This window comes from Blastocystis sp. subtype 4 (genome assembly GCF_000743755.1).
Source record: "Blastocystis sp. subtype 4 strain WR1 chromosome Unknown seqid_0123, whole genome shotgun sequence".
Taxonomy (NCBI): domain Eukaryota; class Bigyra; order Opalinata; family Blastocystidae; genus Blastocystis; species Blastocystis sp. subtype 4.
Window position 1 is genome coordinate 17,980 of NW_014569424.1, and position 11,728 is coordinate 29,707.

The 11,728-nt window shown below is 40.3% G+C and overlaps 7 protein-coding genes across 7 annotated transcripts; 3 read left to right on the plus strand and 4 right to left on the minus strand.

Annotated features, from left to right (window-relative positions):
* Positions 1–1,483: 1,483 nt before the first annotated feature.
* Positions 1,484–2,828, minus strand: JH06_2241 (protein archease; the record flags this gene model as incomplete). Its single annotated transcript, XM_014671951.1, is given in 7 exon segments — positions 1,484–1,518; positions 1,537–1,936; positions 2,052–2,160; positions 2,194–2,400; positions 2,433–2,484; positions 2,516–2,616; positions 2,632–2,828. The coding sequence occupies 7 exon segments, from the start codon at positions 2,826–2,828 to the stop codon at positions 1,484–1,486; spliced, it is 1,101 nt and encodes a 366-aa protein (XP_014527437.1).
* A 55-nt stretch (positions 2,829–2,883) lies between these two features.
* Positions 2,884–4,665, minus strand: JH06_2242 (putative Rad21/Rec8-like protein; the record flags this gene model as incomplete). The annotated part of the gene is made up of 14 exons (XM_014671952.1): positions 2,884–2,966; positions 2,996–3,099; positions 3,130–3,199; positions 3,231–3,310; positions 3,341–3,388; positions 3,418–3,485; positions 3,514–3,898; positions 3,929–3,975; positions 4,007–4,202; positions 4,232–4,338; positions 4,368–4,452; positions 4,482–4,550; positions 4,582–4,601; positions 4,633–4,665. The coding sequence occupies 14 exons, from the start codon at positions 4,663–4,665 to the stop codon at positions 2,884–2,886; spliced, it is 1,395 nt and encodes a 464-aa protein (XP_014527438.1).
* Positions 4,666–5,147: 482 nt separating this feature from the next.
* JH06_2243 (exosome complex exonuclease RRP4) lies at positions 5,148–5,944 on the plus strand (the record flags this gene model as incomplete). Its single annotated transcript, XM_014671953.1, has 6 exons — positions 5,148–5,264; positions 5,296–5,451; positions 5,482–5,550; positions 5,581–5,713; positions 5,744–5,836; positions 5,910–5,944. The coding sequence occupies 6 exons, from the start codon at positions 5,148–5,150 to the stop codon at positions 5,942–5,944; spliced, it is 603 nt and encodes a 200-aa protein (XP_014527439.1).
* A 135-nt stretch (positions 5,945–6,079) lies between these two features.
* JH06_2244 (lipoate-protein ligase) lies at positions 6,080–6,958 on the plus strand (the record flags this gene model as incomplete). The annotated part of the gene is made up of 6 exons (XM_014671954.1): positions 6,080–6,150; positions 6,185–6,365; positions 6,397–6,550; positions 6,582–6,658; positions 6,689–6,796; positions 6,830–6,958. The coding sequence occupies 6 exons, from the start codon at positions 6,080–6,082 to the stop codon at positions 6,956–6,958; spliced, it is 720 nt and encodes a 239-aa protein (XP_014527440.1).
* Positions 6,959–6,995: 37 nt separating this feature from the next.
* JH06_2245 (hypoxanthine phosphoribosyltransferase) lies at positions 6,996–9,163 on the minus strand (the record flags this gene model as incomplete). The annotated part of the gene is given in 11 exon segments (XM_014671955.1): positions 6,996–7,199; positions 7,233–7,363; positions 7,382–7,588; positions 7,650–7,706; positions 7,798–8,101; positions 8,131–8,367; positions 8,383–8,796; positions 8,826–8,889; positions 8,926–8,972; positions 9,005–9,072; positions 9,106–9,163. 11 exon segments carry the CDS (start codon positions 9,161–9,163, stop codon positions 6,996–6,998), a joined length of 1,791 nt encoding a protein of 596 aa, XP_014527441.1.
* An 810-nt stretch (positions 9,164–9,973) lies between these two features.
* On the minus strand, positions 9,974–10,400 carry JH06_5481 (ribosomal protein S15; the record flags this gene model as incomplete). Its single annotated transcript, XM_014671956.1, is given in 3 exon segments — positions 9,974–10,233; positions 10,266–10,326; positions 10,338–10,400. The coding sequence occupies 3 exon segments, from the start codon at positions 10,398–10,400 to the stop codon at positions 9,974–9,976; spliced, it is 384 nt and encodes a 127-aa protein (XP_014527442.1).
* A 499-nt stretch (positions 10,401–10,899) lies between these two features.
* JH06_5482 (guanylate kinase) lies at positions 10,900–11,556 on the plus strand (the record flags this gene model as incomplete). Its single annotated transcript, XM_014671957.1, has 3 exons — positions 10,900–10,933; positions 10,961–11,085; positions 11,116–11,556. The coding sequence occupies 3 exons, from the start codon at positions 10,900–10,902 to the stop codon at positions 11,554–11,556; spliced, it is 600 nt and encodes a 199-aa protein (XP_014527443.1).
* Between the last annotated feature and the right edge of the window lie 172 nt (positions 11,557–11,728).

Genomic DNA, 11,728 nt, shown 5'->3' on the forward strand with positions numbered 1-11,728 from the left:
ACGAGAACAGCCATTCACTAGAATGCAATCAATTCCCGTGGGTATCGCATCTTCTTAGTATTCATTTCATTGTTATTGGATCTTTCGTTGAGTGTGCCTCCTTCGAACTAGTCGAATAGTGATGCAGAGTAGGATATTCAACTTAGTTATGGGAATTGTGTTCACTTATCCTTGTTTAGAATCTGGATCTAAATGGATTCCATCCCCAGATCATGCAGTATCGATGATTCACTCCGAAGATGATATTCTTCGGTACATGCAATCCTTTTCGAACCATTTCTTATCCAAAATGAATGTATGCATAAGAATTCTTTTTCATTGGTAGATACTTGTAGAACAATTAACGGCTTTGGATTCCGTAATCGAGAGTTGTGAATCGGATATTCAGAGAGCAAATAATAATATTCGGATATTAGGACAAAAGCAAACGGTACTTCATCATATTCAATCGGATAGTCTATCTAATGTTATTGTTTAATTGGATAGATACAGATATTCCAGTGAAAGGAATGGAAAGTCGTATTGCCCTTCTCCCTTCTGATATGCGAAGTTTTGATTCCATTCCAATGGATTCTGATAACGATATTATTCGAGCAGCATCTCATGTATGATCGATTCTTTTGGACCACATTTAGATAACCATCCATCCAGCAGAAGAACAATCTTTGCTTCGTTCCAGTCGCTATCGATCAACTAATGAGCCTCAACCCTCTGAGCTAAATCCTTCTACTACAGTCCAAAGTAAACGTCCTCCTTCTCTTGACATTCCTCAAAATCGGTCAGATTCTCGTCCCTCAGATATGGTTCAGAGCAAACGACCTCCTCCACTTCCCAGTGCAGCTACCCTACCTCGGAATGCAATGGCTTCTCTGATGAGTGAGGTGAGAGCAAGTGGTGGTCGAGTGAGTGGAGAGAAGCCTGCTGTGAGGAAATCAGTTCCTCCTCCACTACCTGTGAGTGCCCTACCAGGAACAATCAATCAGCAAGAGAAGAAGAAGGAAGAGGTGGAGAGGGAGGAGAGAGAAGAGGGGAGGAAACGCCAAGAAGAAGAAGAGAGGAAACACCGAGAAGAAGAGAGGAGACAATGTGAAGAGGAGGAACGGAGACAACGCGAGGAGGCTGAGAGAATCCAACAAGAGATAGAGAGGAGACAGAGAGAGGAAGAGGTGAAGAAGCAGCGTGAAGAGATGGAGAGGCAGAGGAAAGAGGCAGAGGAGAGGAGACAACGTGAGGAAGCTAAGAGACGACAGGAAGAGATGGAGAGGAAACAGCGTGAAGAAGAGGCTGAGAGACAAAGACAAGAAGCTGAAAGACAACGACTGGAAGCACAGAAACAACGAGAAGAAGCAGAACGAGAACGAATGCGATCATTACTGAAGCAAGAAGAAGAAGAGAGACAGCAGAAGCTTCGCGAATCCCAATACAGACGAGAAGAAGAAGAGAGGAAACGTTCAGAAGAGCTGGAAACTCGACGCCAGTCGCTTCAACCATCTCCTTCAACTGCGATCAAGCCCATTACTACTCCTCACCCAATACCCATTCCACGTACGATACCTCCTCCACCACCTGAAACAGCTCCTCCTCCTCCAGATGGGATAAAGATTTCTCGGAGACATACGAATCGTCCTGGTTCACCGTCATCTCCACCACGCAGCTCCATTAACAAGAAGCCCCCTCCACCTCCCATTGCAGTGACTCGTGCTGTTCCTTCTCCACCTCCAGTACCTCCTCCTTCTGTACGCAACAAAGGACGAGCACCTCCACCTCCTCCATGCCCACCTGGAACCAAAGCTTCCACTCGACCTGCTCCACTTTCAATGCCTGAACTATCACCTACACCTTCTCCGATGGTACAAAGACCTTCAGAAGGAAGCACAGAACTGCGATTCAGTTTTAAGAGTGAAGGCAGAATGAGTGAAGGGAAGACTAAGAAACTCTTCGGAATCAGTGAGAATAAACAACAAGACTTAAACGAGAAACGACGTGATTTAGCAAGGAGTATGTTGGATTCAAGTGTTTGTTGAACAAACAAGAGAAATATCCAAGATTACATAAATATGTGTAATGTTCTCACGTACGTGAACTTGCATATTACTGTAGGTGATAGCTTTGATCTCAGTTCCTTGGACATGCTTCGATGGATCATAGCATTCTCCAAATCTACAAGAATGAATACTCCTCAAAGTTCTAAACCCTAAAAGTCGAGCAGATGAAAAGTCCTGTCCATCTAGTTCTGTCACCAGACGGACATCACGAATGAGCATATCAAGAGTATTATTTGAGCACAGAAACTCGTTTAAAATGTTATATAGAAGAGATAGACAGTCATGTCCATGGGCTTTTACTACAATGGGTGTCACTTCCAGATCAATATCAACAGCCTTCAGATCTGTGATGTAACTATGATCAATCTTCACACATCAATAGCATACCCAAACATACCTAAGACACATTGCTCAACAGCTTCTCCTAAAGACGATCCCCCTATTCATTATCTGCATACAATAGTACGTACAAGCATGGACTTGAATATCAGCCGTATTGTCAAGAAACTCAAATTGCAATTCACGTTCAGCAGAGTAAGTTATGCCATCAGGAATAGTTACATGCGCAAATCTATATGTGAAATACACGAATAAGCTAAACTCTTCCACATAAGGACTGAAAGGATCATCAACAACTTCAGCTACAGTTGACTCCATTTCCTTCTTTTCGTCATCTTCCAAAGGAATATTCAGATTCTTGTTTAAGCGACGACGATCCCGTCCTTTCTTCCTCGGGGGAAGGGCTTGAATTCCCAAATACTCATAGTTCTTTTCCTCACTCATAATTCAATAAAAAAGAATCTGAAGTTAGTTAAAGTGTATTGTTAGGAAACAACAATTAGACTGTAACTACATCGGAGATTTCAATATCTCCATAACTCTTTTGTTGGTTCAACATTACTTGATTCTCTGTTCCCAACACTATAGTTAACAACGATATCAAATACTACCTAGCAAATGATAGAAGGATTTGCACGTAAATCCTCGACCTTTTTCCTTTGTGAATGCATCAAAGCTCACAGAATGTTCTTTGAGTCCTGCATCTTCTAGCATGCTTCAAATTAGTATAATCCAATTCTACTACCTGAGAAGTCGGATTGTCACTTGATGTGATGGTGTTGAAGAAGCAGAGGAAATACTTGACAAAGATATCTCTATCTGTGATATGAACAGTGAAATAGCTACTTCCCATTAATCCTAAGGTAGCATCATCAACCACAGTAACTGAAGTATCGACTACAGGCATAGTGTCCATTGGCGGGTACCTATCCTTGATCAGCTCCCTTCATATCTACATGTCCCCTCCAGAAGGAGGTTCTACATCCATTGTAGGCATATCATCACTAGGAGATCACTCATTCATTCAACCTACCCTCCTAGCATTGTCAATGCAGCTTCACTTCCTGTTCCTCGACGTCGATCCACTGATGAAGTGCCACTCTGCTTTAGTCTCTCCTAATGTTCCTACCATGCTCTGACGATCCATCAAACTACGCTCAATATTCACACAGAACTGAAGGAAGTCTTGAATATCATCTTGATACTCCGGACGAATGGCTTCTGCCCAATGCTCCTGTGTTTCGTCCATTGGTAGAGGAGGACGCTTGGTTACGTAGAGAGTGAGATCAGTACACTGACGCTTCCACAGCTCATTGCTGAGTTCAATGCGAAGATCTGGACGCACAGAACTAGGACGCTTGCGTGAGGGAAGTTTGGGAGGTGTAAGAGTGATTCGGTTCACATCGCTTGGTTCCGGACCAAAGTCAGTGGGATCAGGAACAATGTCCATAACCTCGGGACCAAAGTCAATATCTTGAGGTTCTCCCTGTTGGGTTTGGAGTTGTTCAAGACGACTAAAAATGAAAGAAGATCTGAATCCAAACCTCTGAAGGTCTGTATCAAGATGGTGGAGTGTATTGTCTCCATTACTCTTCAAATCAAACAATTCGAACAAAAATCACTGGTATTTCTGACATTGGGGTTGCCATGCCCAATAAAGTACCTTCCAATCCTTCATCACCGATCACCAACTGACCATCCTCCAGATTGAGACTATCTAGCAAAGGATCCAGACCGATCTGAGAAGCAGTGACATTCAGATCCATTAGAGACAAAGGAAGAGTAATATTATCGAGAGTTAGATCAATCTTTTCTTGACTAGAATGAAAGAAACGAAAAATGTCTACCGAATGAGTGAGGTATCTTCATTGAGATTCACTGCTTGAGGATGAGATTGAAACCGAACACTTCCAAATACTTCATTTGTATCTGAGAGTAGATAACGACACTGTCTCTAGAATGAATGAAAGAATTGAAGAAGACATTGTGAATGCGAGTGATTCCCAAGAGAAGAATGGCCGAGAGACGGAGAGCCAGAGGGCCACATTTGGGTTCAATTACATTCAAACTAGATGAAAAAGATAGAAAAGAAGATACCACATCTCATGGATGTTGGAGGCAATCACTTGTTTCTTGGAGAGTTTGTTCTTAGTTGTTCCTTCTGTCCTTTAGTTTATCCGATTTTCAATCCATATACCAAATAGGCGCCAAGAATCCCTACAATTAAGACCCAAGAAAGGAGAAATACCTTCTTCGTCAAAACATATACAGAATAGAACATGTTTAATAAAGAAATATGTAGAGAAATAGGTATTTGGAGTGAACGAAGAATCCCGCCTTTCTTTAAGTTTTTGCTCCAACTGTTTTCTTTGCAGGAGTATAGTTAATAGTAGAAGGCGAAGAGAAGAAGCGAACTGCAATAACAAGTCACTAATTTCATGCATCCGAACTGTCACAGATGCTGAATCTCAAGAGAAAGGGTTTGAGTTGGCGGGAAAACAGACAATGAAGAAATCGATATGAACATAGAATCACGGTTTTCTAATGAATCTAGCGGAGGATCCAATTAATCGTTCTATATGGAGGTGTCATTCTCCCAGATTAAGGAAAAGGAGTCTATAGACTCTAAAAAGATCGATCCAAATATAATTGTTGTTGTTCCGGGAGAGGTTATCACAACTGAACAAGGGTTTCTAAAGTACGTTATTTCATACTATTAAGTAATTTACCAGGGGTCATGGCGTGTATGTGGAAGACAATAAGATGATTGCGAGTGTTTGCGGAGTGGTTGAACGTGTGAACAAATTGATTTCTGTTCGACCCTACAAATCTAGATATGTTCCTAAAATTGGAGATGTTGTGATTGGTCGAGTGACCGACGTATTCATAGTTAGTTCTTCTAATCCCTTAGTTGAATGCCAAAGGATGGAAGATGGATGTTGGTGGCTATCTGGATGCATCTTTAGGAATTAACAGTATCATTCTTCCAGGAGGCGAAAATCGTCGAAGAACGGATGCTGATATTCTTCAAATGAGAAACATCTTTGTAGAATACGACTTGATTAGTGTTTGTGCTTGTTCTAGGATTTAGACGTAGGCTGAAGTACAACAAGTCGATAAAATGGGTTCAGTAGCACTTCATACACGTTCTCCGAGATATGGAAAAGTGATTGAGGATTGATCTTTTGAGCTATAGTTAACAAATGGTGTACTCGTTCAAGTACCTTGTGTTCTTGTAAAACGATTGAAGCAACACTTTGTGAATCTCGATTGCGGTGTTTGCTGTATTATTGGGAATAATGGGTTTATCTGGGTTCGTGATACGATGGGTATGAATGAAGTGCGGATATAAGGTCTAGAAGAGGGTGATCAGAATATCAATAATTCATCCTCTGTGGAGATTGATCGACAAAAGAAAGAATACAGTGAAAAAGTGATTGGACCTGAGGTTCGTAGGAGGATTTCTCGTGTTGTGAAGAGTATTATGGATCTGAAGTAAGAATTGGTAGACTCTCTGAGGTATAGAGAACATTGGAAATCAATATCGCCAGAGTCAATAATGACAGCATATAATTCATTGACATAGTGGTGTGCATTTAGTATAGTGTTTGTTAATCAGATTCTTTTCTCTCTCGAAAATGAAACCTCAAATACGGTTATTACGATTAGCAAAGTAGAATACGTTACTTCGTGTCATGTGTAGTACAACGATTCATCGTCAATTGATGGTTGAAGAAGCACTTCTTCGGACAAATCAAAATAATTGGTAAGATATATTTGTTCATTGTATTGATGTTTAGGGTTATTATGAATCAACACTTGAATCCGACGATTGTAATGGGCTTATCGGGAAAAGTAGACAAATTGATCAATGTTGAAAAGGCAAAAGAGTTGAAGTTACCTGTGATCAAGCGTTTTTCGGGTGGAGGTACTGTAGTTGTTGACCATTCGACCTTCTGTTTGACGTTAATTCTTAACAAAGTATGTAATTCTATTTATCTGTACTTTGAAGAGTGATTTTCCAAAATTGGTGTTCCCTACACCTCTGATGAATTGGAGTGGTGAATTCTATACAAAGGTGTTTAACCGAATCAATGTTCATTCATTTGCCTTACGTGAGAATGACTATGTTTTCAATGATCAAAAGTTTGCTGGAAATGCTCAAAGTGTGCTTTCTATATATTTCTAAGATGGTAGGCTTCTCGATTGATCGTATGCTTCATCATACATCCTTTCTCTGGGATTATGACGATGACATGATGTCTTCATTAAAGGTTACATAATGATGGATATGTAATCTGTAGCATCCAGAAAAGCAGCCAAAATATCGAGAACAGCGAGAACATACTTCGTTCCTGACTCGAATGAAGGATCATGTATCATCAAAAGAAGCATTTTTGAAAGCATTCCTTGTAATGAAGAGTGAAGTGATTGATTGGTTGTAGGATGAGATAGCTGAAGAGTTTGATGTGATCGAAGCACCTTCCAATATGGATTTTGATAAGATGATTGAGGCGAATCCAAGGAAACTGACAAGGGTGATTGATTTGAGTGATTATTTTTGTGTTTGTTGATCTAAGTTTGCTATTAATCAACCAGATCAATTCTTTCTTAACAAACATCACAAAAGAGCTTGTGGTTGGTGTAGTACTCAATACCATAAGGACTGATACAACCCGAATGAGGCATCTCACGCATCACTTCATCAAAGTCAAATCCATTTCCCACAATGAAGGAGTCAGGAATAATAAAACCACAATAATTACTCTTGAAACCACAACTCAAAGGAGTATCCTTCTCACATAGTACACATGTCTACAAATTAATCCAGGAAAGGACGAGTACAACACACGATTTGGCACCATGTGATTGGATAAGAGGAACCAATGCTTGCATTGTCCTTCCCGTATCAATAATATCTTCAACAATGATCACATTACGTCCTTTCAATGTGTCCAGATCAATTCCATCCACTCTTACTACAAATCAAGTTATACAAGATTGAGAACCATTTCCAGTGGACTCAGTACCACTATAACTCTTTACCTTCACAAAATCATAACTAAACACCATTCCAAACTGTCGCATTGCCTGAGTCAATGCAGTAAAAAATACATGAGCTCCCTTGAGGACACAAAGAAGGTGAACTGGTTCTCCCGCATAATCCTGGGAAATGTCATAAGCCAGTTTTTCACTCCGATCTTCTAGTAATCCATTTGATAAGATAATTCCATCCAATTTATCCTAGAATGAATGCCACCAGACCTAATCGTACTCGATACTCTTCCTGAATGGAAACACTCTCCACTGAAATAAGATTATCTATTGTGAGAGTTACAATCCCTTCTCTTTCATGTTTGTGATTCATGATACCAAATGATTGTCGATTCACAACAAACAATACACAAAATACGATCAAACAACCCCTTAGCATTCCAAGTTTTCCCAACCATATCCTCGGCACTCGTTCGAATAATCTCCTTGCTAATACTGTCTCTCAATGCTCGTTCCTTTTGCTTCTGCTCCTCCTCTAAATTCTTTTTCCTCCGCTCTTCTTCTTCAGCCTGCTTTAGTGTATTTGTAATTGATTCCATTGCTTTTGAACTCGTACTTAAAACCACTGGTTTGATTACAGAGCGAGGCCTTCGTAACATTCTTCGAATCTCTTTGTCATCTCCTCCCAATTCGTATAATAAATCTGTTGTTGCTTTACATTCCTATTCTTCAGAACATCATTCAATCATACTTCAATCGTTTTCAATAGTACTTCGGTTCTTCTTTTCTTCCAATCATGAACAGACTCTAATATTGATCGAAGGGCAGTTCTCTTCTCTACAACAGCATTTAAATGACTTTCCAAATCCATCACTGGTTCCATGGCACGATACAAAATATCGCTTGTTTGTTCTGTATCTTCTTCTAAAAGCGATAATTGAGATTGAAAGTTCTGTGTGGATGTCACCCAGGAAGGCAACACATCAATCTTCCTCTCACATACTCGAATAGCCTTTTCTTCATCTTCTGCGGCTAGTCCCGTTTGGATCACACTGTCGATCAATCGCAACCGCTGTTCGTCTCCTGAATCATCTTCCACCGGTTCTTCTTGCTCTTGTACAGCTAAATCTTCAGCACTGTCCACACTGTTCACTTCAGGAACAACTTCATCATACGAAGGTTCTACGGAACTATGATCACTGAGAGATTCATGGTCACTTGGAAGAGGATTAAGGCGATACCGACGATCCGAATTATGGTGATAATCGTCGAGTGCAGCATCAATCGTTCTTTCAGCTTCTCGCGCCTGGTACTCGTTAATCACACGTCTTTCAACCCAGACACTGACAAGACGTTGAACTTTGGATAAGAGAGAAGGGACATCACGAATAACGGCATACAGAAATATATTCAGCTTCTACTGTTTAAATAAAATCGTTGTACTACTTCTAGGAACCGAGAAGACAACAGACTTCCTCGATACACTTGAATGACATCATTTAATACATATCTAGAAGTCATCAAAATCATTTAAAATAACAGAAACAAGATTTTGCGATCGCCAAAACACTCTGATAACTGTTCTTCCCAGATCTACTTATAATGTCCATTTAATCTATATATACCGATACAATTTCGTCTACATTTTGAGGAAAGGATCCCATATATCTCGAAACAGCTGTAATACTATCTTCTACAATAAGGAATCATTCAAAAGAACACCAACGAGTAGGATTCATGTCCCATAGCATTCGAAGCAAAACATTTCGATCCAGACGACTCATCGTTAGCTTCTTTACCTCTTCTCCAAGAATGTCAAAAGAACCGTGATTTGTCGTCTAGAATAATCTCATTCATTTTGATTTGATTCATCTCATAGTATTGTCTTTTTATCTATTTTACATTTTCGTTCCATATCCGTGATCAGGATAGATGAACGAATAATGATGCAGTCTGAGTGTTTGATTGACCACTCTATTGATTCAAGTCAACGAAACACGGACCAATCAACGGAATCCCTTCAGCATGAGATTACTTGTTTGAAAGAAACATTGGATAGTCTTCGAAGAGACTGTTCATCTCTTCGATGTGCACTAATTACGAACCAAAGGACGAATCCATTTGAAGTATTGGGTGATTCTTCTTTTGTTGCGTTGGAGCTACGATCAAGACAGGCAAATGCGTCCATTCGAGTAGATTCTCCAGAATATATGTCAACGATGGCTGAAAGGATAGCTCATCTGAAGGAAGAACGAGATTCACTTCAGAAACATGTAACAGAGCTTACAGAAGATAATAATGAAGTGTACGAGACTCTCAGAAGAGTTACAGAAGAAAAGGAGCGCTTACGCTGCCAACTCGATGACCTAAAGGAAGAGTTGGATACATGCAAGACTGTTACCCAGTTTCTGGAACTGGAGGGGAATCAACTGAAGAATGAAGTGATGCAGCAAGACAAAACGTTGGAGAAATACCGACAAATCTATTCTACTATGCGGAGTCAGTCGGAAAAAGATATAAATACATCACTTGTTTATTTACAAACAACCTCAATCAATCAAAAGCTCCCCTCAACGACTTGAACCCAAATCTGCTTAGTAGAAGAAACCAATGACCTTTCCACCCACATGCTTGCGCTTAGCCTCCTCGTGGTCCATAATTCCCATCGAAGTGGTCAACACAATATGTCCGAACTGACGGCAAGGAAGGAGGTTGCGAGTCCACATCTCAATTTCGTTCACCTTGATATCGAAGCGGGGAGAGATGCAACCACACTTGTTCAGACGACCATTCAGATCCACAACTACCTTTCCAGAACGATGATCATCGATAACAGTGATTTCACCAATGTATCCTATTCCATCAATTTCTCATCCCATTACTCACCCTTCTTCTGCATGCACTGAAGGAACTTCAGAAGCACCTTGGAGCAAGGACGAACGAGAACCTGACGCTTACCACGCTTCTCAGCGTTGTCTCAGCGTTGGTAATGGTCTTAAGAGCGTTGGCGAGGACATTCATCAACATGGTTGTTCTAAAAGACAGTTAGAGGTACATTCCAAGAATGCAAATTCTATGCTCCATGATCAATTCAGAACAATTATAAGCCAGTTTCAATACATACCTAGAGTTCGATTAAGAAAATGAAAAGAAATATGAAAAACAAGTGGCTCCGAGGAAGACTGATCGAGGGATCAAAAAGCAGGAAATATTACTTGAATTTTGAAATCCGATCGAAGCGTCATCGAGGAATGCAACCTCAATTCTACTTCTTTCAAATTAACTTGGAATCATTCGCTACATGCAATGAATATCATTATTACCACATATGCAGTGATAGAAACCAAAATACGTCTTATGTCCATAATAGTCTGTATACATCATCTGTAATCGACTAAAACCATCGTAAGAGAATAGGATATCACAGAACAAATACACATTATTCCCGTGGATTTCTCGCCTTTATCGGATTGTCTATTTTCTCCTTGAATTTCAAGTCAAATGGCTTCCACTTCTGTTTATGATACAAAGGACTGCCCTCCTCTTGTTTGTACGTTTTTTTGTGGACAATCAGTGTATAGTATGTGGACCTAGTGGAGTTGGTAAGAGTACGTTAATCAAAATGTTGATGACTGAATTTCCTAATTCCTTTGGATTCAGTGTGAGTCATACTACGCGTGCACCCCGAGGTCAAGAAGTAGATGGTGTAGGAAGTATTTGATTGTAATTAGAATAGGTTGACTACTATTTCACGAAAAAGGAAGATATGGAAAAGGAGATTGCAGAGGGAAAGTTCATTGAGCATGCTAACGTTCATGGGAACATTTACGGTACCTCCTTTGAGAGCGTAATGAGAGTTGTGAACAATCACAAGATTTGTATTCTTGACATTGATGTTCAAGGTGTTCAACAGGTAATGAAGTCAGGAATGAAGGCGGAATTTGTTTTCATCAAGCCCCCGACCTTTGAGGAATTGGCTCGTCGTCTGCGTGGTCGTGGTACGGATGCCCCTGAAGCGATCGAATTGCGTTTGAAGAATTGCCAGCATGAACTTGAAATGGCAGAGACTCTTGGCTTCACTCATGTCATTGTGAACAACAACTTGGAAGAGGCCTACCAGCAGCTGAGAGCCATTGTGTTACCTACGATAGAGAAGATGAACTCTTATGTTTGTTGATACTTATTAGATATGAATCAATTAACAAATGGATTCCAAGTGTGTTCTTCGCATGAATACTTATGAAGTTCATCCATACCTTCGCTCCCATGAAAAACTGTTTGGGTCAAACAAACACATTTGGACAAGTCGATTTACTCCGAACAAGTACTCACTTAGGCTCTGACATCCC